General features: G+C 43.5%; 1 protein-coding gene across 4 annotated transcripts in view; it reads left to right on the top strand.

Moving 5' to 3' along the window:
* Vps13d (vacuolar protein sorting 13 homolog D) overlaps window positions 1-26,535 on the top strand; it is a 223,505-nt gene that overhangs the window by 51,928 nt on the left and 145,042 nt on the right. For all 4 annotated transcript variants that reach the window (XM_029475921.1, XM_029475919.1, XM_029475918.1 and 1 more), the window contains 10 exons: window positions 1,659-1,839; window positions 4,249-4,431; window positions 8,281-8,503; window positions 11,132-11,342; window positions 14,658-14,829; window positions 15,025-15,137; window positions 16,454-16,666; window positions 20,362-20,624; window positions 21,676-21,809; window positions 25,897-26,052. In XM_029475921.1, the coding sequence (XP_029331781.1) occupies window positions 1,659-1,839; window positions 4,249-4,431; window positions 8,281-8,503; window positions 11,132-11,342; window positions 14,658-14,829; window positions 15,025-15,137; window positions 16,454-16,666; window positions 20,362-20,624; window positions 21,676-21,809; window positions 25,897-26,052 (1,849 nt within the window). The remainder of the gene's footprint in view (window positions 1-1,658; window positions 1,840-4,248; window positions 4,432-8,280; window positions 8,504-11,131; window positions 11,343-14,657; window positions 14,830-15,024; window positions 15,138-16,453; window positions 16,667-20,361; window positions 20,625-21,675; window positions 21,810-25,896; window positions 26,053-26,535) is intronic.

The raw sequence follows: 26,535 nt of genomic DNA, 5'->3' as shown, positions 1-26,535 counted from the left end.
GTGTCCTCATCACTGCTGTAGAGCACACACCTCTGCTCTAGCTGTGTGTCCTCATCACTGCTGTAGAGCACACACCTCTGCTCTAGCTGTGTGTCAGGATCGCTTCTGTTTGAAGTTCTTTATCAACATTGTTTTACATTTGTACCTCTGTGTCTTCCACAGTGGACAACTTGCAGGGTTGGTTCTCTGCTTATGTCATGTGGGATCTGGGGATTGAACCCAGGTCTTGAAGCTTGACGGAAAGTGCTTTTATCCACTGAATTGTTTTACCAGCTTACTGTTTAAAATTCTTATTGATTAATCAATGGAAAAAAATTTACTTTTTAAAGTAAAATTCAAAAGATGTAGCTTGTGAGGACTCCTGATTTATATAGAATTTTAATAAAGAAGATTTGTGTTGGAGATTATTTAGTGCCATATGAGTATGGAATAGGATTGACATAATCCCAGTTATCAGAAGGCCTAGACCCTGTCAGCTCCATCCAACTTGCTGTATGACCCAAAGCAAGTCCCTTAATCTCTGTGTGCCACTTTTCCTATGTCAGTAATGGGGGCCTGAGTTGAGCAATCTCCAAGCTTCCACACAGCACTGAGTGTCCTGGCATGATTTTAGTCTGAGAGCACTACTCACGCTGAGTAATAAGAGGGTGCTGGTTTTGCTAATAAATATGACTTATATCATGTTCCTTGTTGGGTTTTAGAGGGTATCTTTAGGGCCTGTTTATTTTAAAGAATGGTTTCCTGCATGAGGTGTTCAGCTTTCTTGAGGTATTAGAGAATGCATATTCTTATATAAGGTTCCCACCTCACTTTCAGTGTTCTATTAGTGCTGAGAAAAGTGGTTCCAGAAAAACCGTCTGTGGGCAGAGGATGTAGCTTAGCAGTAGCCCGCTTGCTAGCATGTATAAAACTCTGGGTCCAGTTTCCCTTGCCTCCCTCTCCACCAGGTCTCAGAACTCCTCACTGTTCTCTCCGGAGAATTAGCTTTCAGGCTTAGATTGACTGGTTTATTTTATATATCACAATGACATGAGTCTACAATAGATGAGACAATGTGAACTCTTAATTTTCTGCTTGGCACAAGAGTACATTCCTTAGTAAATATGAATTCCCCCCCACCCCCCACCCCCCACTTACCATGGCATCTTGGCCCATTAGATCCCAAGTGACTGTAAAAGTCACTGTTCATCTTTAAATCACACTTGACATTACAGTCTACATTTCACTGACAAAAAGGCAGTGAAAACCCCTCTCTGTTTTTAGAAGCCCCCTTTCCCCAGAAGCAGTCGTTCTGCTGCCTCCATTTCTCCAGGGCTTTTAAAATTACTTCCCAAACCCATATTGTCACAGCCTCTGCCAGGAACAACTGCAGTGCTTAAGGCAGGAACGGAGGTGCTGTGCAAGACCAGTTTAGGTTTGTTCTGGAAATGTGAGTTTTATGTTCAGTGTTACCCACTCTTGGTTGCCTTGTTTGCCATACCACACTTTTGTTTAATGTCCTTAACACAGTATGAAAAATTATTAACAGGCTTGCTTTTGGGGCTCTCTATTTTAATAGCTAAAGCTTTTTGGAGGGGAAGCCCTTAAATCAACCTTAGTTTTCTTTTAATACTCCAATCTTTCTGCTGTCTGAGTCCTTTATTTGTCCCAATTTCCAGATATGGACAGCCAGACCCTCTGCTTCAGAGAGAGCATGACATTCGCGTGAGCCTCCAGATGGCCTCAGTGCAGTATGTGCACACGCAGCGCTTTCAGGCCGAGGTGGTGGCCTTCATTCAACACTTCACTCAGCTGCAAGATGTCTTAGGGCGCCAGCGAGCTGCTATCGAGGGTCAGACGGTGGGTAGCATCATGCCTCCAGGTTGCCTTTCCAATTTGATCTATGGAACTTTAAAAAAAAAAAAGTTCTCTTTTTATTGAAAATAGGTTTTATTCTTATAATATATTCTGATTATGGATTCCCCTTTCCCAGCTTGTCTCAGTTCCTCTCCTGTGGCCTCCCATCCAGATCCACACCCTTTCTGTCTCTAGTTAGAAAGCAAGCAGGCATCTAAGGAATAACAGTAAAATAAAGGAATGTGAGGGGTGTGTGTATGTGTGTGCGTGCTTGCTTTATATGGGCAGGTGGGATCAGAGGTTGGCATTGGGTATCTTAATTACTGAATGGGTGGAGAGGGTCCCTCAAGGTTTCTGTTACATGGTGTTCTAGTTTCAATTCTGTTGCTCTGATAAAGTACCCTGGGACAAGTGACTTAGGGAAGAAAGGGTTTATTGACACATAATTCCAGGTTACGATCCATCATAGCGGGGGAAGTCACTGCAGCTGGAGCCTTTTGTTCCTGGTCACATTCCATTGTAGTCCAGAGCAGAGAGAAATGAACGAATGTATGCATGCATGCTCACTTGCTTGCTCACTCACCTCAATTTCTCCATTCTTTTATAGCTCCAGGTCCTCTGCCTAGGTAATACTGGGTGGAGTCCTCCCACATCAGTTTAGATGTCCCCTACCCCGCCTCCCCATACATCCCCACAGGCTCACCCAGTGTAAAGATTCCCTCACTGAGACTCTGTGCTTCTAGACAGTATCAAGTTTACAATGAAATCTGATCAACACATGTAGGTTCTAGAGATCCAAATTCATATCCTCATGCTTACATAGCTAATACTGTAAAGATTAAGCTACTTTCAGAGTCCTGATCAATAGAACTTTAAATATTGTTTATGATATTTGGTTATGTGAATGGGTATATGTCGCATCCCTAATGCCTTGATCACTTCCCCCCTCTTTGTTGCTGGTCATAGACTCCAGGCCTTACACTGCTGGCCCCTTTCCTATCAGACCTTGTTTTGTGAGGCATTGTCTTACTGTGTAAGCCAGGCTGAATTTTACTCACTCCTGTCAATTAAGCTGGCCTTAGATGTGTAATCCAACTGCCGTAGTTCAACCATTGGAATTATAGGCCTGTGTGATGTTGCCTAGATATTCTTCCTGTTGTAAAAGTTATTTTAAAAAAATATTTATTTCCTTTGAGAATTTTGTACATGTATGCAATGTATTTTTATCATTAATACCCCTACTTCTCCCCTCAAGCTCTTCAGTCACCCTCTCAATTTCCTCTTTTGTTTTGAATAATCCATTGAGCCCACTTAGCTGCTCATGTAAACATGGTTGTCGGGATTATACTAGAGCATGGGCAACCCACCAGTGGCTACATTCTGCAAGAAAATGACACTCCCAGTGTATGTTAGTGGGATGATAGTAACAAGAAAACAAGCTATGATGATATTCGGCGAGATAGTGTGGGTGGGCATATAAAGTGTTGGCTCAGCATTTAAAAGCATGTGCATAAAGGCCTGACGTCCTGAGTTTGATCCATAGAATCCGATTAAAGGTGAAAGGAGAGAACCAACTCCACAGAGTTGGCCTTTGACCTCTGCACGTGTGACACACATACCGCACACACATATTAAATAAATTAAAGAGTTTAAAGAGTCTTTTTGTGGGTGTAGCTCACCAACAGCACTAGATTAGATCCTTATAATGCTCTCCCACCCCCAAAAATCTCTTTGTACTGAAAAGTTGCATTTTTCTCTTCAAAAAGTAGCATAGATAGCTCAGTGACTAAGAGCATTGGCTGCTCTTGCAGAGCACCCAGTTTTGGTTCCCAGCACCCATATGGTGGCTCACTACTGTCTGTAACTCCATTTCCAGGGAATCTGATGCCCTCTTTTCCTTCCCAGACACGAGGTACTCATATAGTGCACATATGTATATTTAGGAAAAAACACATATGCATAAAATAAATGCAGGTCAGCCTGGTTTACAGAGCAAGTTCTAGGACAACGAGGGCCACACAGAGGCCTGTCTTGAAATAACAAAACAAAAAAACCCCAATTTAACCAACGAACCAGAAAGTAAAAAAGGAAAAAGCAGCTTAGGCCTGGTAAGACTGCTGAGATAATAAGAGTACTTGTTACCTTGGTTTACGTGTGTAAAATTATTTTCTAATTTCTTTTATGATTTATTCTCTAATCTGTAGTTACTTAGAAATATGAAATTTAATTTCCAAATATTTGAAGACTTTGCATTATCAGTTTGTTTCTGATTCTAATTTACTTTGGTGGCACAAATAAACTCTCACATTCTTTAATTGCTATGTACATTTATGGAAGTTTTTTGGACTCTGCAGGGCCAGTTATAAAATTGGAGAATTAACTGAACCTCCAGATACTTTTCTTTCTTACCAGGTGAGGGACCAGGCCCAGCGCTGCTCGCGGATTCTTTTGGATATCGAGGCCGGTGCCCCTGTGCTTCTCATCCCAGAAAGTTCCAGATCAAATAATCTGATAGTAGCAAATCTGGGCAAGTTGAAAGTGAAGAACAAATTTCTCTTTGCTGGTTTTCCTGGGACTTTCTCCTTACAGGATAAGGTGAGCCATCAGTGTCTGTGTCTGTTCAGTTTAATTCTCATTTGAATATGAACGAAAAATCCCTAGTCTACCGCGCACGGGGACTTTTGGTACTTCTGAGGCCCTGTGGCTGGGAGATTTCTTTAGGATTTTTATTGACATTTCAATAACCCTTTCAACTGAAATAGTGTTAAGTTGTAATCCTCATTAACTGTAATGAATTGTTTGAGCCAACATCCCAGTGGGACCAGCCTTCCCTCTGTCACAGTGATCTACATGTATAAAAGTATTTCTGGGCTGGTGAGATCACTCAGTGGGTAAAAAGACTTGCCACCAAGCTTGACCATCGAGTTCAGTCCCTGGAACTATAGTAGAAGGAGAGAACGGACCCCCAAAATTACTTTCAGATACTCACGTGTACTCCTATTCACACACACACATCATGTACTTACTCTGTAATAGTAAATTTTTTTAAAAAGGCATTCCTTTCTAGATGAGCTGTTTTCATGATTTGGTCCTGTTTTTATCTGCAGACACTGAATATCTTAGTGGTCAAATGTTAGATCATGCCCTACTCTGCATTTTAAAATAACCTGGGCATTTGTTTCTTACCATGTTTGGAGGTGTTCAGGGTCAGCGGGAGGTTTACCAGCATTTTCACTCTGTATTTGGGAAGGCTAGGACTCTGAGCATGAGCAGCCAGAGAACTCTAGAGCTGAGCTTGGAGGCACTCCTAGGCACTGGCGTCTGCCTTGTAGGAGGCTGAGTGGCATTTCTAAATAGCAGAGATGCCATCATTCTCAGGGCATGCTCTCCCCACTCCTTGCTAGTCTCCAGCCTTCATGTACTCTTTTATTCAGTACAAACTCATCATTTGTGTGTGGCTATAGGACTTCCTGGAATCCCCACCTGCGGTGCCTGTTTGTTGCCCTGCTAGGAAAAGAGATAAGTCTTGAGGAGTTGAGATCAAACTTGATTGTAAGCTCATCAGAACAATGAAGATAGTAGTAAAGAGCCGATCATTGTTGAACACCCATTGTCAGTCATTGGTGCTAAAGTCTCTGTTTCTTCATAGCACTTCTGGCACTAGCTATGTAGGGCCTTCCCTACATCATTTTCTAACTGTAGTAACCTGCTGGGCATGCTCCAAGTGGTATAACTACCTGCGGTTAGGTAGCTTGGGCCTACTTTGGACACCAGCCACAGGTCCAGGTGTCTCTCGTTTCTGAATAACCAGCAACAGCTTAGGGGTTCACACATTCCCCTCCCTCAGATCCAGTAAGTCGCTATAAAAACCTGTTGAACTCAGGGGAAGCAGGTTCACTAGCTCATTACAGAGCTGGAAGAGAAGAACAAGGATGTCCCAGGGTCAGGGGCAGTGGGACCTCTTTTGCATGCATTAGAGTTCTACCTTCTCTTGTGTACACTCGTGCACACTGGGCAACTGTGAGTCCAGTGTGCATGCTTTATTGAGGAACTCCATAGCACTTATGATTGCAGTTTGTCTCTGGCCCCTCTCCCTTTCTGGAGGTGTAGAGAGTGTGATGGGAATTGACAGTGAGTTCTTTGGAATGTGTCAGTAATAGATCTTTATTTTGAGATCACACTAAGTGTGAGACAGGAGGTAAACTGTAGTCAGAAATGGTAATCTAGTTCTGCAGCAGTGTTTTGTTTCTCTCCCCTCCCAGGAAAGGGAATGAGCTCATTTCTGTGCCATGTGTGTCTGTATAAGGGCTGACAAGTGTGCTCTAAAGTTAGCTGTGGATGAAGAATTGCCAAACTACTGCAAGACATTTTTACAAAAAGATTCCAGTTTTTGTTAAGCCAAATCACAGCACAGATTTTAATGACAAAATTTTTCTTGTCTTTGTTTTTGAGGATTTGATTTTAGGTGGCAGTACCTACAAAGATTGCCTTTTCTTCAAGGTATATGTGTGTTCTCTCTCTCTCTCTCTCTCTGTTATTCTGAATAAAACAAAACATCTTTATGGGATTCAGTAGTCAGTTCACATTCATGCACTTAAAACAAAACAAATGAAGCCCCAAATGCTGACCGTTTGAAATGCTTTGCTGTATGCAAAGCCTGCTTTATTACTTTTTGTGTGGCTGCTTTAGGGGAGTTACTTCCTGCCTGTATTAAAAGTCTTTTTGATCCTGGCTAGTTCTTCTTGAATGACCTCATTTTATATTTAGAAATCCCAGGAAAGCTGCTGTGTTACAGACTCTTGGGTTGTTCAGTGGAATTCCATAAGGCTATGTGGCATGTGTCTTTTGTCTAGATCCCTGTGATCTGGTGTACTTAGCATGCAGTTCAGCTCATCTGACCTCAGTGCTGATGAATGGTTTCTGAGTTGATACTTTTCTCTTATGCTCTGCATTTATAATTGTCTGTTGATGTTCTTGCCCATGTGGGGTGTGTCTAATGCAATGTCCAGTGGCCCAAGAACAGCAAATACTCCTGACTTGGCACATGTAGATCCCTGGAGCACTGGTGCCCTCTGCCCCAAGGATTTATGACTCCTACATGTGGGACAGTTTCCTCTAAAACCTGTTTTACTGAGGACATGTTTGGATTCTGGCATATGTTTGTCTTTTCTTTTTCTCAACCATAGCTTTTGCTTAAACCATAATTTCTAAGTCAGAGTCATTCAAAAGCTTGGGGTTGATCTCCTCAAGCTATTGATTTATTTAAACTAACTGCAGAGAGGATGTAGATGTAAGTCAAATAAAAGAGTAACAAACTCTCTGGAGTTTAAGTATACAGTACTGAGGCACTTTTACTGCGGAAACATTTAAATGATAGCATTTACCTAGTAATGCTCCTTAGACAAATGCAGGGAGTTTGCAGTACTGATAGTTTTGATTACTGCTCAGAAAGCAGAGGCTGTGGCTTTTCAACTTTCTCAAAGCTGAGGAGTCAGCTTTGCTGCAGCCCCAGAGAGCCATGCTTTTCATACTCCTAGGGATGGTACCTGTGATGGGTGAGAAGGGGCTGTCTCACCATGCAGAAGCCACACACAGACAGGGCTCTGAGGGGTCATGCAGACCCAGGGAAGTTGAAAACGCCAATGACTAGTTGACTCTGGAATCAACTTTTCCACTTGCAATCAGCTAAAGCACTCAGCAAGAAAGAGGCCGTTCTTTTCAAGAGAACCCAAGGTTGGCTTTACTCTGTATGAGCAGAAATCTGACATGGGTGGCTAGCCTCCTTTGTTTGCCTTTTGTTTCATTTCTATGGTTACTGAGATGGGAAATGTAAATGCATTTGGGGACATTAGAAAGCACAAATGTCTTCTTGGGTCCTAATTTTATTGCAGTCATTTTACCATTAGATACTTTTTGTTTATAATCCAGACTGGCTTTGAACTTGATGTATAATTGAGGATAGTCTTGAGCCTCTGATCCTTCCACTTCCACTTGGGATTACAGGCGTATGCCACAGCATCCAGTTTATTTGTCCATTGGACCCAGGGCGTCTTGCAAGCTAGGGAAGCATTCTAATACCTGGGGCACATCTGTAGTCCCCTAGATACATTTTTTTTTTGTTAATTACAGTAAGCCCTCCTTCCCCCCCAAAGCAGTAAATATATTATATGGCTGGGAGATTTCCTTTGGTTGACTCTGACAGAAATTGGAATTTGTTCTTTAGCCAAAGACAGTCTTCTTACGATGTTGCTGTAGTTCTCAGCAGGTATGGAATCTTTGGTAACATTTTTGCAGATAATTGTGTGTGGTGGTAAGTGTCATGGCCCTCGCTTTCTTGTTTCTAGGGTCTTTGAGAACCTAGGGACTAGGATATAATTTCTGAGCTAGTTGAAAGTATTATTACCTCCTCATCTCTGCATTCTAGTTTTCTTTTGTTCCTCCTAGGAATCTGTGCCTTCAGCTTCTCCAACAGGTACACCGAAGCACAGTATGAGGAAGATGACAAGCACAGAGGACCCCAAGGGACCCCAGGTGCAGGGGCTGTTCATGATGCCTCCTGCAGGAGTAGGACTTGGCAGCCTGAAGAGTGACTTTGTACCCAGTGCCTCCATCAAGCAGCGTGGGCAGCAGGCTGTGCCACCTGTTAGCCAGAGTTCCAGCAGTCCAGGTAAGAGAAGAGAAAAGAGCTGAGGACTGTCCTGAAGCCCTTTCAGGGAGCTCTGGGAATGCACTGACACTGTGGAGGCTGACAGGAGATAGCATCTGTGTGAAGATCAGACCTCCTGCTGCTTTGGGGACATGAGTGTCTTAGGCAGGTTTAGTCTTCTGTAACTTCAAAAGTAGATTGAATTAGAAGGTGCAATAAATGCAATAGAAATAAAAAGGTTTTCAGTTGTCTGTTGGACTCATGGGTCCAGATGGTCCCCAGTAGATGGTGATAGCCCAGCTATTCATGTGATGTCATGAGCTGTTATCCAGATCCTTATAGGGCACTGCTAAGTTCTCCAAAACAAGACACTAAACTTAGTGTCAGTTAGGTGTAGGGAGTAAGCACAGAGAACTACAAAATTACTCTGAGAGGTCTGAATGGTCCTGCTACGAATACTCTTGTTTTGGATTTCTTTTTTCTCTTTGGGCTTTTTGGGACATGGCTCTGTATGTAGCCTAGGCTGTCTTGACGTCTTATCTTGCCTCTGCCTTTCAAGGGTTGGGATTGTGCCTGTGCCCTTCTTGTGAATGTAAGAAACAGTCATTCTAAGCCTGTCCTAATGTGTAGGAAATCAGTCTGAACCTTGGCGTAATCTGGGCTCTGGAGTTTTTAACATGTCATAGTGGATGCTGTATTAGAACGTGAGGACCTGGGTTGGGAAGGAGGCAGGGATGAGCTCACTGCTGATGCACTATGGGCAATGAAGAATGGCAGCTGCTTCTGCTAGATCTGCCCAGGGGTTGGTAGACTTCCTGTAGGACCTCACAGCACTAGAGGTGCAAGCAAAGAGACGAATGGCCATGCTCATGAAAGATACTTTTGTTCATAATTGTGACATTTTCTTGAATACACCAATGAACCTGATGCCATGTTTGTATGGACTTACCCTTGTGTCATTCTGCTTAAGATTTATCTTCCCTCACAGAGAGAGGGGCAGAGGTTGAGACAGATGATATAATTTGGTTTGTCATGTGGCTGGCAAGTGGTAGAGCTGGACAGTGAGTTTTGGAAGAGCACAGTTGACTGAGGTGACTCTTTTTCTAAGCTCTCATAGGTGCTGTGGTACTTGGAGGGGTGCCATGAGCCAGTCTGCAAGTGGTTAAGACAGTGCATGCAGCCAGACTGACATACATATAGGTAGATTTATGTAAGAAGAGATTTAGAGGGGCTAGAGAGATGGCCCAGTCAGTAAAGTACTGGCACAAAAGAATGAGGACTGAAGTTTAATCTTAGCACCCATGTTAATAACAACAACAAAACTGGGTAAAGTGGCACATGCCTGCAATAGCAGCACTGTGAAGGGAGACTTAGGGGTCCATGGGGCTTGCTGGCCACCTAGTCTAGCTGAATAGGCAAGCTCCAGGTCGAGTGAGAGACCTTGCTCAAAAAATAAGGTATAGAACAATTAAAGCAGATGACACAGGTCATTGACCTCTGACCTCCACATACAAGTGAATGTGCGTGGGTACGGCATACAGATGTACACACATGTGAACATGTGCAAACATACACAAAGAGATTTGGAGTATCTTACAGGAAGCTATCTCCTTCAGCATCATTTCTCCTATCCAGCTGATGTTTTTAAAATAAAATTCGCATATCAGTGTGGTACTTGGTCTTGGATGAAGGCGGTGGTTTTCACACTGTCCCCACTTCCACAGCTGCTCCCTGAGGTCTCTCTGAGGCCATGACATTGCCATTCTGTACCTCTCTCACAGATCAGCCCAGCTCTGATAAATTTTACATATTTGTTAGTGCAACTGTCCATTCAAGAACTCTTTATTAAGCCCCTGCTTAAGGTTAGGTGTTTAAATACTGTCCCCAGTACATTAGCATCCTCTCAGGTATGCTTCCTCCCAGTATGGTGCTTACAGGAGAAAGATACTAGACGTCTAGATATTTGATATAGTTTAAGATAATAGATATTAGAGGAGCATAAATATTGGTAGATTATAGTATATGTTATGGGAAAGAGAAGAAAATTGAGGACCCGATAGAGGTGGGAAGGTGATGGTACTGATGAGGGTGCCAAAGAAGCAAAGAGTGTGGCCTTTTGGAAGATGCCCGGGGTTTGGAGATCTAATGGGAAAATGGCTTAGATGAGGTCAGAAAAGCAGGCTGTGGTCTTATGTAGTGCCTCCCAGGCATTTTCAAGGAGTTTTGCAGGGTTTTTGATTAAATGTAGCTACTGAAGTTTCCAAGGAAGAGAACATTTCAGTCTGTCTCTTTGCCATCCAGGTATTTTATGGAAAGAATGGCTTTATGAGGGCCATAGTGAATTATGAAGGTATACTGGAAGATACTTTGTGGAGGTATAGGCAAGGGTGAAGGTGGTTTGGGTTGGTCAGTGGTAGTAGAAACACATGGCTTGGTGTTGAGGGTAGGCAGAGAATGTGTGGATATGACACTATGTGATGGTGGTCTCTAGAGGCTATTGTCAGGGTGCTTGACAGGCTTCTGAGCAGTGCAGAGCTGGTTCTGATTCTCAAAGACAGAATGAACTGACTTTGGCCCTTAAGTTTGCTCTGGCTCAGCCCTTTCTGCTTGCTACTTTGTCCTTACTTCTTTTTCCCTTGGTCCTTGTAGAAGACCATGTCTGCCTGCTGGATTGCATTGTTGTGGATCTCCAGGACATGGACATCTTTGCGGCAGAGAGACACCCCAGAGAGGGCTCTAAAGCCTCAGAAAACAGTAGTGGGGATTTGATCTTCCCTTCCTATTTTGTGCGACAGACAGGAGGAAGTCTCTTAACTGAGCCTTGTAGGCTGAAATTGCAGGTGGAGAGGAATTTGGACAAGTGAGTGTTTTATGTGAATATCATGTAAGTAGAATCTTAGCATCTGGGAAGTAAGTGCTGTAAGGTAAGTCAGGAGAAGCACACTCCTTTACTTAATGAACATTAATTGAGTCCTTCATATGTGCTATTCGCAAGGGCTTCTGTGATGGAAGAGAAACTGATGTCACAGGGATTAAGTGTTGTTGAGGGACACAGGCAGGTGGGTAGATAGCTTTAAGTTAGTGTATGATTCAGGGACTGTGTTGCAAGGTGATACAACCCTGCCTTGGGGACAAAGAGGAAAATGTTGGAAATTAGCATGAATTTCAATGGTAGGGGGCCAGCAAGGTATCTAGAAAAGATGGACATTTGGAGTAAGTGTTCCAAGTGCAATAGACTCTGAACTGCTACCACTGACCCCTGGGGTCCATTTACTTTACATAGCAGCCCAGGTGCAAATTTGCCCCTACCACACCAGGAAGCCCACTGAAAGACTAAGGGACCTGGCCCAATTCACCTTGCAGTTAGCCTAATGTGCAGGAAGCTTGTGTCTGTAGTTCAGAGCAATCATTGATTTTGTTCTCACTGGTTCCCTAACTGCCAGGGAAACTTTATGTTCCTAGAGCAGCAGAGTCATGCTCAGTGCTAAAGGTTGGTTGTGTATTTAGCAAGGCTGTGGCCCAGGGTGTGTTCCTGCTTGTCAGACTTACTCCCAGCCCATGCATGTGGACTGGAAGCACTGATTGCAGTATATGACATCTTTAACTATGGTTCTTTGGCTTGGGAGAAAGCAGCATTTTGCATTTTGACTCCAGTGAAAGATGGAAAGTGGCTAGATAGCAATGATAGAGATTTGCTGAGTCTGGAGATGGCTTAGTGGTTAAAAGAGCTTTCTGCTCTTCCAGGGGACCCACATTTTGTTCCTATCATACATGCTAGGCAGCTCACAACTATCTGTAACTCCAGCTCTGGAGAATCTAATGGCTCTTATGGCTACCATGAAGAACTGCACCTACATGCACACACACACACACACACACACACACACACACACACACACACACACACACAAATGAAAGTTTATAAACAAATCCCAAACAAAGATACTTACAATAGGGACACTTTGAAAAATACCCTCATTACCTGGCTGGGGCTTACTAGCCACTTCTCAGTCTCCAGGTTTGGGCAGCTCAGTTCCATGCCCTTTTCCATTTCTCTTTGGATGACTGCTACAGTGATGCTCACTGGGGTGTTGCTCTCATTGGAACCTGTTATTCCAGAGCTCCCTGGCTGCTGTCCAGTAATGCTTGGCATGAGCTCTATTTGCCTAGCCTGGCTTGGCCGTCCTAAGAACGTCTTATTTAGAAACTGAACTTTTGGTTTTCTTTGCAAGCAATGATTTTTTAAAAATGTCCTTTTTTGTCCTCCACTTCTGTAAACTTCTCCCACTTCCTGTGTGCTATGTGGGGTAGCAAGGCTCTGTAGCCTAGAGAGAGTACACCAGCAGATGTGCTGTCTGCTCCCCATCCATGAGTGCACCACTTGGTAGGCTTCCCTGCTGTGGTTTGTTGATTGCATTATTATTATTCTGTTTAAACTCTAGTCTGGGACTAGAGAGAGAGAGCTCAGTGGTTAAGAGCATGTGCTGCTTTTGAAAGGCCCTGAGTTTAGTTCTTAGCACCTGTATCAGGTGGCTTATAACCTTCTGTAATTCCAGCTTCAGAGGACCCCATGCCTCTGGCCTCCTTGGATACCTGCACTCAGCATCCATGCATCTTATCCCCCTTCCCCTCCCACATCATTAATCAAAACAATATAAAACAGACTATTGGATATAGGTTTTTTTCCTTGCAGGCAAGCCAAATTTATTTATTTTTGGCAGTTAGAGTGTCAAACCTAGAGTCACAGTATATGCTAGGCAAACACCCTACCATTGAGCTGTATTCCAGCCCCAGAACAGGTCTGTCTGTCTGTCTTTATTCCCTCCCTCCCTCCGTCCCTCCCTCCTTACCTCCCTCCCTCCCTCCCTCCCTCCCTCCCTCCCTCCTTCCCTCCCTCCCTCCCTTCCTTCCTTCCTTCCTTCCTTCCTTCCTTCCTTCCTTCCTTCCTTCCTTCCCTTTCTTTAAATATAGATATGTACATTTTCCACTCTAAACCCAGCCCTTGAGTTCATGTGTTCAGGCATCGTGTCTGGAGGACTCAGGATGCCTGTTGCAGCCATGGGAGGCCGAGAGCTCTTTAGTCCCAGCATGAGCATGCGTGTCCTGGAGCCCTGAGCATCTTCAGTCTCACTCCAGGTCTTCCTAGTAATCTGTCAGGTGTTCTTCTAATGAGTGTTGTTCTCCCATCCAGCCCCCTGGAGGGCACAGGAGGAAAGGCTTCTCTTTTTCCACCTACTTTGGGAGATAAGAGCTGGGCATCTGGTCACTGTAATTTCCCCAACTGGAATGTTTAAGCTATTTGAATCTTGTGAGATTTTTCTTGTTCCTAGACTGGTTAGGCCTGGTGTAGGTGTGGTTATGCCTATGATCCCAATATTCAGGAGGGGAAGCGGGGGGGATTACTGTGAGTTCCAGTTCAGTATGGGCTGTAGTGTGAGATTGTCTCAAGAAGTAAAAAACAAAAACTAAAAAGTGTGGCTAGAGACAAGGCTCAGCACTTATGAGCAATGGTTGCTCTTGGAGAGAATCTGGGTTCAATTTCCAGCACCTGTATGTTAGCTGCAAACCACCTATAACTCCATATCCAGGAGTTGTATACATATGATCCCTCTTGACCTCTGTAGGCACTGCACACATGTGGTATACAGATACACATGCATGTAAAACATCCATGTATATAAAATAAAGAAAACAATTAGCTTATATGTATTTGTATTTATATGCTTATATTTGTATGTATATATACATACATATATATACATATATATATATATATATATATATATATATATATATATATACACACATATACACACGCACACACACACACACACATATTTGTATATACTTATTTGGCATGCTCACGGTAGAATCCTGGGCCCATGTGTGCTAGACAAGTTTTACTGAGCTGTATCCCCAGCTTATTAGATTTGAGGATTTTTCTCCGTACACATTTGGGGCCTAAAACTTGGGACCTAAAACCCTTTCTGTAGTTAAAGTATGGCAGTCACAATACCTTGCACATTGAGAGATACATGACTATTTTGTGCCACTGGAAATTTGAGATTAACTGGTTGATAATGTAGGTAGCCACATTATATATCCTTACTTTGGCTGTGCTGTGCCAAGGAAGTTAATGACTTATTTGTGAGCATGGCCTCCTTTTTTCTCATAGAGAAATAAGCCACACTGTTGCAGACATATCTGTTCATGGCAGTCTGTCCTCTGTGCACTGTTCCCTGGATCTGTGTAAATACAAGCTGATCCGAGGCTTGCTAGAGAACAACCTGGGAGAACCCATAGAAGACTTCATGCGGCCTTATGATCTGCAGGATCCAAGGATTCACGTGAGTGAGACCGACAGCAAGTTCTTCCAAGCTTGTAGTCTCTGCTGATGGGCACCTATGTGGATATTTCTCCAAGTATGCAGGGAGCAGAAGGGCGAAGTGGTGGGACAGCCAGTGGACTAGATTTCTTTATCTTCGAGCCATTTTCAAGTTGGCACCATCACTCCAGGGCTGACCGGCATTTTCCTTTCACAGACTGTGCTGAGTGGAGAAGTGTACACTTGCATGTGCTTCCTCATCGATATGGTGAACGTGAGTCTGGAGCTTAAGGATCCAAAAGGAAAAGAGGGCACTGGCTCCCTAGCCAGGTAAGGCTTTGCTTAACTCTTGTAAGAACAATGCACCCTATGTACAACTCTGGAATAGCCTCAGGTAGGTAGCACTTCAGTGCTCTGGTACACTTGGAGCTGGAACATGGTCCCACTAGCGTTAAGGAGTGGGGAATGGGGCACCTTGCCCTGTATCTATACAGTTTTGACACAGTTGTGAGCAGAGTGACACTGGTGACTGCCTCGTGGGTCAATGTTTTAAAACAGAGAGAATTCAGACAAGATATAGATAGACAGACTGAGAATATGAATGAGAATTGTTAGAAAATTGGCAGCTCTGGGCTGAGCTCCCTACTTGGAAACCTCTAGAAGCAACATAGCAACTGCTTCCTTTATGGATGTGTGCTGGCTAGTTGAAATCTGTGGTGTAGAAATACAGAGTGGGATTTTGAAGCATGCATTGTATTTTTACCCTGAAAGCTCTCCCTTGTCCTCTAAGTGGGGCAGCTAATGCTCTAGTTTTCTAGATAGATTGCTGTTGTTGGTTTATGTATGTATTTACTTATTTTACTAGTCCAAGGTTATCTGGCTGGAAAGTTGGGTCACATTTGAAAATGGGGTGTCAAGGCTAGTAAGGCCTGTCTGAAGCACTCTGACTTATCATGACTTTCTGTTCAAAGCCTGTGTGTGGCCTGCTCCCAGATCAGCTGAGGGGAGCCATGCCTTGGTGAACCTGCATTCTTGGGGGCCAGCTACTCTCTTGATTTATACCTTGAGTTTTTCAATGTGGAATGATTCATAATGGTACTGAGCAATTCCTAATCGCTCTTTGCAACTTACTCTTTTTCCAAAAAAGACAGTGGGTCTGGATGCACTTCCGGTTGATGGGTCAGTTTCTCACTTCCCTGAGTGCAGAGTAGGATGTTGCTTCCAGTGAGCTGTAGTGATCTTATACAGATGTGCCTGCTGACTCTGGAGAGAGAAGCCACAGGCAAGCTATAATTTCACAGATGAAGGTCAAAGAGACCCTGGATATCCACTGGGGATTATGATTTAACATATGGCTTTGTCAGCCTAGGATGGGACATGGGGTGGTAAATCATTAAGGATATAATAGATTGGGTATATTATTATTCCTCATGCATTCCTGTGGATATAATCTCCTCTCTGCAATTGGAAAGGTTTAAGGCACAGTGCCACTGACTGCATTTTGAGTGCCCTGTGAACAGTGAGTTCAGGATCTCAGATTGAATGGTACTCTGGTACACTGATGATGCCAATCTTGTTCCTCACCTGAACTTCATTTCATAAGGTATGACTGTGTTTAATGTCTCCTTTGCTTTCTTCCCTTTCAGATTTGACTTTAAGAAATGTAAGCTGCTCTATGAGAGTTTTTCCAACCAGACCAAGTCCATTAACTTGGTTTCCCATTCTATGATGGCATTTGACACCCGCTATTCTGGGCAGAAGCCCAGCCATGGCATGACCAATGTGTTCAACTGTATCTTTCAGCCCTCCAAGAGCAGCAGCGCCACCCAGGGCTCCATTCAGATTGAACTGCATTTCAGGTAGTGGAGGCCGATGCCAGCCAGCTCTGCCTTCCTTTGTCTGTCTGTGTTGTCCTCCACGCTGTACTCCTCACCTCCAGATAGGTCTCACTGTGTAGCCCAGTGTAGCTTGATGTTTACTGTATAGCCCGGGGTTTCCTTCCTGACTCCACTGTCTCAGTGCTGGGATTACTCCCACATTTGGCTCCCCAACTCTGCCTTTCCTTATGGTGATATTTCCTTTCATGGCCAGTGGGCCAAGTCCCTGTGGCTTTAGAACATCAAAGAGAAACTACAAAGATAGGCAGTCATAGGCTCACAAGCATTCTGTTAACACCCTCTGCTCACTTGCAGTATTATGGATTCGCCAAAAGATGTCTCTGTTGCTTTAAAAAAAAGAAAAAGAAAAACTTAAAAAAAAAAAAAGAGTTTGGCATTAAGCCAGATCCTCAAAATCAACCTCCTTGTAAGCTTTAATTTGTAAAGTGGCTTGGGGAAGGAAAAAATTATGTGAGTTTAAGGAAAAAACCCAAGCCAAAAAACCTTTTGGTCTGCATGAAAGAAGGGTGGTTTTGACCTGAATGCTATTTATTCCTGTCTGGCAGAGAGGCAGAGAAGAGAGGGAAGAAGGTCTAGAATCAGACAGACCCTATCCCCAAGATAGTCTTCCTCTTCATAGCAATGCATCATCCTTCTGAGCTTTGAGATTGACTCTCTTTTATGGAATGAACTAAAATTCAAACAAAAACCTATGCCTCAATCCTTGGGCAGGGGTGAAAGTTGAGTCATTCTGTCAAGTCACTTGGCACCTCCAGAAGCTGCTGCTGTTACTGTTGTCATAGCTTGTGTGAGATTCTTATGACTTGTAGCTATTCTTGTACTTGTATGGCTGGCATTTCAGTGTGCTGCTAAGAAGTTAGCCTTTGAAGGAAAGAGGTCTTGGTGTCGCATATGCCTTTAGGAAGCCTAGCAAAAGAGACATTTTAGTCCTTGTATACCCAACAGTGGCAATGCTAGTAGCTTTCTGCTGGTCCCTGACTTGACCAGGCACCTACTGCCAGTTGAATTCTCCCAGATCTGCACACATGGGCAATTTCTCTCCCATTTTACACTTGAAGAGATTGACACCTGGAGAAGGTCCAAGTGACTGTTGGAAGGTTACACAGCTTAAAAGTCTAGTAGTCACAAGTTAGACCTGGCCTTTGATATCAAAACTGAGTCCCCTTAACTCTCAGACCCTTTGGCCTCTGTCAGTGGCTGAGTGTAGCCTTGGGATATGATGGGTGTGTTTGGCAGCCTCTTTGACGATGTTTCTCAGAAGGGAAGGCTTCTGTGTGTTTGGTCCTGTTGCAGAGGGATAATTTGGTATTTGCTTTATTCTTATTGATCTTGTCTTCCTAAGTAGCCAGTTCTTTGACCCTCCTCATCATGGCTTTAATATACAGGAGGCCCAAAGTATTATTCTGCATATATACTAAAGGTATATAATTTCATGCAGCCAAACAATCAGTTCTTACCTTGACTCTTGCTAACAGAAGGGCCCTTGTTAGTGAGAGGAGTGAACTGCTTCAGGAAGAATTGTTCTTCTGTTGGGATTTTGTATGTCAAATATAAATCACTTCGCAGTTTAAAGGCTTGAAATATTTTCCAGAAGCAGTCTGACACACTTACTTTCCAGTTAACACTGAATTCTGACAGTCTCTGCTCAAAATGGGCTGGAAAAATTTTATGGAGGGCAACATTTTTTGTTCATTACAAAGGGTAGAGTGTTTCTGTGACAAATGCTGTGTGTGAGAAGGAGCTGGGTCTTGCCATGCCCTTTAACTAGAGGCAGCGAGCCAGGTTTAGCAGAAATGAGACTAGAGAAAGCAGCCTTAGGCATGTCCCTAAGTCAGCCTTTCCCAAACAGGCTTGGAGGTGAGTAAATGTACAGCCAGAGCCAGGGTCTTTTTTATAAGCTCAACCTTCAGACGCCATGACCTGTCACTAGCCTGTCTCTGGCTTTCCTTCCTCTGTCTGCTAGTGTGGTAATAGAGCTGGCTATTGCCCTGAGGACACTGTGGCTTCAGGCCAGGCCTGGGAGACTTTCTTGGGAACAGTGAAGACTATAAAACAAGTCCTTGTCCCCTGCCTTTCTGTCTGCCCCATTTCCATTCTAGGATACGTACTATCCATCTATGGCCAATGTCATCTTCTCAGGCTAAAAGATTGGAGTCTGAGGTTAGTTGTAGCTAAAGAAGCCAGACAGCATGGTATATGAATATGGTGTTTGTGAAGCAGTCCTGAGCTTCTGGGAGCCTCATCAATCCTAGACCTGCCCATCAGGAAAGAAGCTGGTGTTTGAGGAGTACCAGCTATGTGCCTGGTACTTTCTCCTACAGTGTTAGTATTTCTTGCTTTATATGCGAGGAAACAGGTTGATATGCCCAGGGTAACACAGATTGAGAGTGATATGATTTTAGTGTGTGCCTCTCCACTTTTAAGTCTCTGCTCTTCCTCCTAGACCTATAGCTTTTCCCAGACCAGCTCTGCAGGTTAGCCATTCTTAAAAGAAATGCCAAGGGCCAAAAGCAACTCAGAATTTGGATTTTTCTGCTGGCATTTTGGAGAATTTGCATAGGCTTTGCCCATCAAACTCTTCTAGTAATATCCAGGAAAGATGCCTCAGCAGTTAAGGCTGCTTTCAGAGGGCCCAGGTTTCATTCCTAGAGCCCCAGTGATGACTCACAATCATTAGTAATCCTATCCCAGGGGACTAAGGCCCTTTTCTGGCCCCCATGGGGACTGTACACATGTAGTGCAAAGACACACATACAGGCAACAACCATACACAGCACAACAAAACAAAAAGAGCACCCAAAGGCTCTCAGGTCAGATTTTGAGCCTTTTTGGTTGAACTGGGCTGTGTATCCTACATTGGTATTCCAGATCCGGCTGTCCTGTGCATTGCATGGCCAGGAGCACCCCAGCTCTACCTACCAGCTGTCAATTGTACCCTCTCAATTCTTCATCATCATCATCATAGCATATTAAGACAGTGAACAGTGTCGACACTGCCAAGTGCCTGTTGTAGAATCATCTTAGTTAAGGGCACTGCTATCTTGCCTTCTTAAATATAGTCCTCTTGGCTGTTATTATTATTATTATTTTAATGAAGGACTAGCAGTTGGTTTATTGATTAAGAGTACCTGTTCCTCTTGCAGAAGACCTGGGTTCAATTCCTAGCACCCACATGGTGACTTACAACTGTCTGTAACTCTAGTTCCAGAGGAACCAGTGCCCCCTTCTGACATCCCTGGGTACTGGGCATGTACATCGTACATACATGCAGGCAAAACACTGAAACATAAAACAAAACAAAATAAAGTAAAATAAATTCTTGGAAACACACGACTAGGCCCCAGAAAGCTTGTATTTTGTGTTCTCACTCATAAAGTAGTGCTCGGAGTGTTTCTAACTCAAAGCTGGCAGCTTACGGATCACTGGAATAGGGCCTGGCATTGTGCTGCATGCCCGAATCCAGCTACACAGCAGCCTGAAGCAGGAGCATCACTGAGTCCAGGCATTTGAGGCCACCTTGGATAACACAGGGATGACATAAAAACAGAGGGGTAACACTGAATTGCTACTTGCTGGGCCTGAGAAAGGACTAGGCGGTGATTAAATACGTGTTTCTCTTTACAGTTCTGGTTTTTTTCTGCCTTCTTTTTTTGTAGATCTACGAAGGATTCCTCCTGTTTCACTGTTGTTCTCAACAATCTTCGTGTGTTTCTCATATTTGACTGGCTGCTGTTGGTCCATGACTTCCTGCACACTCCCAGTGATATTAAGAAACAAAATGTCACTCCTGCACGCCACCGCAATGCCAGCAGTGAATCTGCTGTTGTTCCTAAAACCGTTAAGAGTGGAGTAGTCACCAAGCGGTCTTCCCTCCCCGTGTCCAATGAGAGACACCTGGAGGTCAAGGTCAATGTAACAGGTGATTGATTATAGTGTGCTTCACTGATTGATAGTTTGGATGTTAGGTCAGACCAGTCTTTCAAGACAGTTCTCCTGTGCTGGCCACACTTTTTTTTTTGAAACAAGATCTCACATAGACCTGGCTGACCTCAAACACTGAGATCTGCTTGCATCTGTTCTGAGTGCTGAGAATAAAGTGTTTTTGTGTTCTTCCTCTTTCCCTCTAACCCCTCTCCCTTCCCCCCTGCCTTCTCCCCCACCCCCCTCCAGGTCTCAATTTATCACAGGATGGCATGGAACTTGTCTCTCAAGTGCTAGGATTGTTGTTGGGACCTACAGCTAGTTCCTACACCTACTTCCTAGTGCTTTTTTTTTTTTAATGAAAACCCAGTGTGAGTGTTTTAGACACAAAGCTGTCAGTGCTTACTAACAGTGGCAGCTGGACATCAGCGGTATGCCCTCCTGTGGGCAGCATAAAGAGCTATGCCAAACTGCTGTGATGGTCCATGCTGCCTGACCAATCCATCTGACTTTTTGCTTGGATTCTAAGTCCTTTGGAGAAGGGATGCTCTTTTTTTTTTTTTCTCCTAAGATTTATTTATTCATGCATTTTATGTATATTCGTACTGTCTTCATGACGATAAGAAGAGGGAATCAGATCACATTACAGATGTTTCTGAACCAACTTGTGGTTGCTCAGAATTGAACTCCGGACCTCTGGAAGAGCAGCCAGTGCTCTTAAACTCTGAGCCATCTCTCCAGCTTGGGAAACCCTTCTTAACCTCAGAGTATCTTCTGGGCCTCCCACAATGGCTGGGATGTCATTTCTCCGTCTGTCTTGAACATGCAGGTCAGAGAGAGGAGCTAATTCTGATCCTCTCTGCTAGGCCCTGCTCTGCTAACTCAGTTGTGCTTTCCAGATTCCAAGTCTGGGGTGATAGCGAATGAAGCAGGATGTTGAGAGCTGAACTGGAGAGTGAACAGTTGGTATTCTCACCTGGTACAACTGTGCCACCTGTGTTGGGACAGTTGGTGATGCTTGCCTTGACTGATGATGCTATCCTTTGCAGGCACAGAGTTTGTGGTGGTTGAAGACGTGTCCTGCTTTGATACCAATGCCATTATTCTGAAAGGCACCACAGTGCTCACCTACAAGCCCCGGTTTGTTGATCGCCCCTTTTCAGGAAGTTTGTTTGGCATTGAGGTAAGTTTGTGTGTTGACCACAGCATTACGTGTCGGGCTCCAGAGCAAGCATCTGGAAGAGTACTTGTTTGCCTTCTGAGTGCTTATCTTCCAGTGCCAGGGGTGGAACTGAGTGCCTTGCAAATGCTGAGGCAAGCATTTTACTTCTAAGCTACATCTCCACCCCGTTCCCTTTTTATGTCAGACTGTTTCCTGGCCCCAATCTCCAGAGCTTCTGAGTTAGAAGGGCTGGGAAAAGACTCGAAACTCTTGTCTTTATAAATGTGTGTGTTTAATATGTAACTATATACTGATAACTATATAATTATATATAATTATAAAGTACAGGTAGTGTGTTGTGTTTTTGTAATTTATATGTGGATATATGTAGTGTATATAATTTATAAGTGTATATACACATATATAATGCAATATAATTTATATACACATATATATAGTGCATCTATATGATTTTAATAGATATACATATGATATAGTATATATGTAATTTATATGCAGATATATAGTATATAATTTATATATGTGTACATATATAGTATATGTGATATACATATAAAGTATGTTTATAATTTATATATATATATTATACACATATAATATATGAATATAATTTATATAATATGGATTTATAGTATTATAATAGAGTGTGTGTGTGTGTGTTTATGTGTGTATGTATGTATATATGCGTGTATTGCTTTGTGCGTGTTAGGCAAGCACTCTATCAACTGAGGTAGGTTACATTCCTGTTCAGCTCAGTCTTTTTCTATTTCGATTGTCCCAGTTGCCTAGGCTAGCCTTGAACTTTTGATTCTTCTGCTTTAGCTACTGGAGTAGTTGGGATTGCAGACCTGTGCCATCATATTCATCATGGCCTCCTGAGCTCTTCTTAGGAAACATCATTCAGTAAAGGGCCTCTTGCTTCCTCCTTCACTCTGGTAGCTTACTCTCCTGTGTTCTCACCTCCAGTGCAAGGCTATGAATACACAGGACTTATTCTTTTTTTTTTTTTAATTTATTATTTTTTAAATTAGGTATTCTCTTCATTTACATTTCAAATGCTATCCCAAAAGTCCACCAGACCACCCCTCCTAATCCCCTACCTACCCACTCCCACTTCTTGGCCCTGACGTTCCCCCGTACTGAGGCATATAAAGTTTGCAAGACCAAGGGGCCTCTCTTTCCAGTGATGGCCGACTAGGCCATCTTTCGATACAAATGCAGCTAGAGTCAAGAGCTCTGGGGTACTGGTTAGTTCATACTGTTGTTCCACCTATAGGGTTGCAGATCCCTTTAGCTCCTTGGGTACTTTCTCTAGCTCCTACATTGGGGACCCTGTGTTCCATCCAATAGCTGACTGTGAGCATCCACTTCTGTGTTTGCTAGGCCCCAGCATAGCCTCACAAGAGACAGCTATATCAGGGTCCTTTCAGCAAAATTTTGCTGGTGTATGCAATGGTATCAGCATTTAGAGGCTGATTATGGGATGGATCTCTGAGTATGGCAGTCTCTAGATGGTCCATCCTTTCGTCTCAGCTCCAAACTTTGTCTCTGTACAAAAGTTTGGGTGTTTTGTTCCAATTCTAAGAAGGGGCAAAGTGTCCACACTTTGGTCTTATTCTTATACACCCTGCCTTCTCAGAAAGTTAGTCAGGGAGACTTTCTTAGTTCCCACTGCCATTAGTACCTTGTTGGATGGTCAGGCTCTGCATGTCTCATCTCCCCTAGCCAGGGTTTATGCAGTACATCTTACCAGTGCTGAAGAACATGTACCACAGGGCCCCTTACTAGCAGATGCCAAGTTAACATCTTACACTACATCTCCCCTATGATCTCTCATAGAGGATTTAGAAGTCAGATCCAGTTGGGGATTGATCCAGTTGGCTTTTTGTAGTGTCTGAAGGAAAAAGGAAAATAAATATTTTTCCTCTAAAGTCTTAGAAAAACTCTATTACAGGTTTGCACAGCTGAGGCAGTGGTCCTGCTTGACCTGAATTCTCTTTCCTTACACTGAGTATAGTCCTGTGAAGAGCCATGGCCCTGGGATAAGACAGGCCTGCTTAGAAATGGCGGCCAGGGTTTTATATGGTATTCATCCCTTCAGAAATACATGATCTATAGTACTGCTCTGGAGAGTCATGTGTGACCTAAAGAACCATGTCTCTGACATTGATGTTATTGTTATGGAGGAAGAAATTTGTATCTGAGTACCCTTTGTCACCAGGATATGTCATATACAATATTAAGCAGCATTCACTCTGTCTCTCAAGTTTCGAGACAACAGAGGGGACAAGGCAGAAGCCATCTCTGTGGGATGCTCTTAACTCAGGGATCTTAGTGCACGTTCCTCTTGCCATGTACTGGAATGCTTGCTCAGCCGCTTGCCGCTTCTAATAGGTTACTCCTTTCGAATATGGTCCTCCCTTGGGGTTCAGATGTAGCTGAGTAAAATGGGGGTGGGGAGTGATCCGCTCCCTGACCACTTGCTTCTGTAAGGTGAAGAAAGCTCAACTTGGGACAAGCAGCTGTCTGCTCAGACGTTGGAATTGACCATGAACTTGCAGGTCATCTGCTTTGTAGGCCATGACAAGGCTAGCCTTGAGTGAGGCATTATGGTGATTGATGAAGGTGCAGTTAGTACTGTTGGGCTTTGTGTAGCTGAATCCCTAAAGAGAAAGGAAAATGAAACTTTCATGTATCAACGTCTCAGTAAAACGAAGTGGCAAAATATTTGAGATACCCAATTTTTTAGGTGGTACGGCCAGATTTTAGTTGGTAGATCACTGGGGAGAATTGGTGAAGTATAATGCTTAAATCTTGAATATAGTTTGTTTCCGTAGTGCTGAGAACTACCCCATGAAGATGGAGGCTTGTTGGGAGATGAGAAGCTTCACATGGATGGTCCCTACCTCTCTCCACGCTCCTTTTTTGTTTTTTTGTTTTTTTTTTCCGAGACAGGGTTTCTCTGTGTAGTCCTGGCTGTCCTGGAACTCATTCTGTAGACTAGGCTGGCCTCGAACTCAGAAATCCACCTGCCTCTGCCTCCCAAGTGCTGGAATTAAAGGCGTGCGCCACTATGCCCAGCTCCATGCTTCTTTTGAACACTACAGTAATTTGGCCCCAGAGTGGGAGCCCCTCTCCCCACTTCCTTCTGTCTGCCCTGAGGCATAGCTATTTGTTAGCATTGTAGAATATTTCATGCATGCAGAGTATGAGGTCTAATGTAATGGGCTCCTGTGTACTTTTCCTTCAGCTTCAAAAATGAATGCTCTTTAAAATTAGCAAATTCTGAAAGGAGTGGAAATTCCTGTAAAATATATAATTTCTGTTGCTTTTGGTATGTTCTATCTTGTCTTTAAAAGAACGTCATCATCATCATCATCATTTTGTTCACTTGAAAGTAGGGTTTCACTATGTAGCATAGGCTGGCTTTTGGTTTATAGTCCTTGTGGCTCAGCTTTCCAAGTGTTAGGATTATAGGCAAGCGGCTCCATACCTAGCTTGGTAATATTTTGATTGGGCTGTATTTTTATGTTACTTGTGATGTGCTGATCTTAGTAGAGATTAAAGGCATGCTCCATCACACTCTTCTATATAGTCTTTTCAAACTTGTAATCCTCCTGCCTCAGTCTCTCAAGGGCTGAGGTTAGGGTTAGTGTGTCACGTGGGCTCTGGCTTTTAACTCCCTTCTTTAGGTGACTCAACTGCTTCACCAAGTAGATGTGGTGCAACCTTGGTTGCTCTTTCTTTTTCCCTATTTAACTATCAAAATTGTAAGTGAAATGTTCTATATTTTGTATTATTTCCTTAGGCTAGTTTCTAAAGAGAAGTGGGATTATTGACTCAAAGGACAGGAGATCTGTAAGTTGTTGTGGATAAATGGAAACACTGTCCTGCAGGTGAACCACTGAACCCACTCTTGGCCACAGGCTACAGTGGCAGCCCCAGATCTTTACAGTGTTTACTTCAGTAGCTGATTCTGGACCTGTAAGAACAGCTGATTGCTCCTGAGACAACCCACTGGTACTGCTAAGCTCTAGAGCCTCCCGAGGCAAGCTGTAATCTTTGTTGTACTATGTTTCATTTTCAGGTGTTTTCATGCCGATTAGGAAATGAGCAGGACACTGCTCTTTCAATTGTGGATCCAGTTCAAATTCAAGTAGAGCTGGTAGGGAACTCTTCTTACCAGAATAGTTCTGGACTGATGGATGCATTCAACAGTGAAGACTTCCCACCCATTCTAGAGGTAATGCTGAGCCAGGTCCAATCCATGGATGCACCATAGTTTCCCTGTGCAGGCACTTAGTCTGGCACCATTGTGGGGACCTCAGCAGATGCAAAATAATTGTGATGTCACCTAGGATCTTATTGTGTGGACAAGGATAGAAGACTCTTTAATTGCTAGTATCATTTTGAATTTCTGTAAAAGTTGGCAGAAAGCAGAATGTAGTATAGGTAGGAATATTGTGCGTAGAGTGCTGCAGGATTGAGGAGTCCAGGGGCAGATGGGATGGGGATATAAGCCAGCAGAGGAGGAGAGCATTCCAGGTTCAGAAGCCGAGTTAGGGCAGAGGCAGGTTTCGCCCACCGGGACTGAGAGGCATTCAGGGAAGTAGTAACTGAAGCTGAAGCCAGGCAAGGGAGGGTTAAAACTCTGGTGTTCTTGATATTGCTTTCTTTTAAAGAATTTATTTCATTACTGTGTATGTGTGTGTGTGTGTGTGTGTGT

Source organism: Mus caroli, chromosome 4, assembly GCF_900094665.2.
Source record: "Mus caroli chromosome 4, CAROLI_EIJ_v1.1, whole genome shotgun sequence".
Classification (NCBI taxonomy): Eukaryota; Metazoa; Chordata; class Mammalia; order Rodentia; family Muridae; genus Mus; species Mus caroli.
This window is presented reverse-complemented; position numbering and strand designations above follow the sequence as displayed.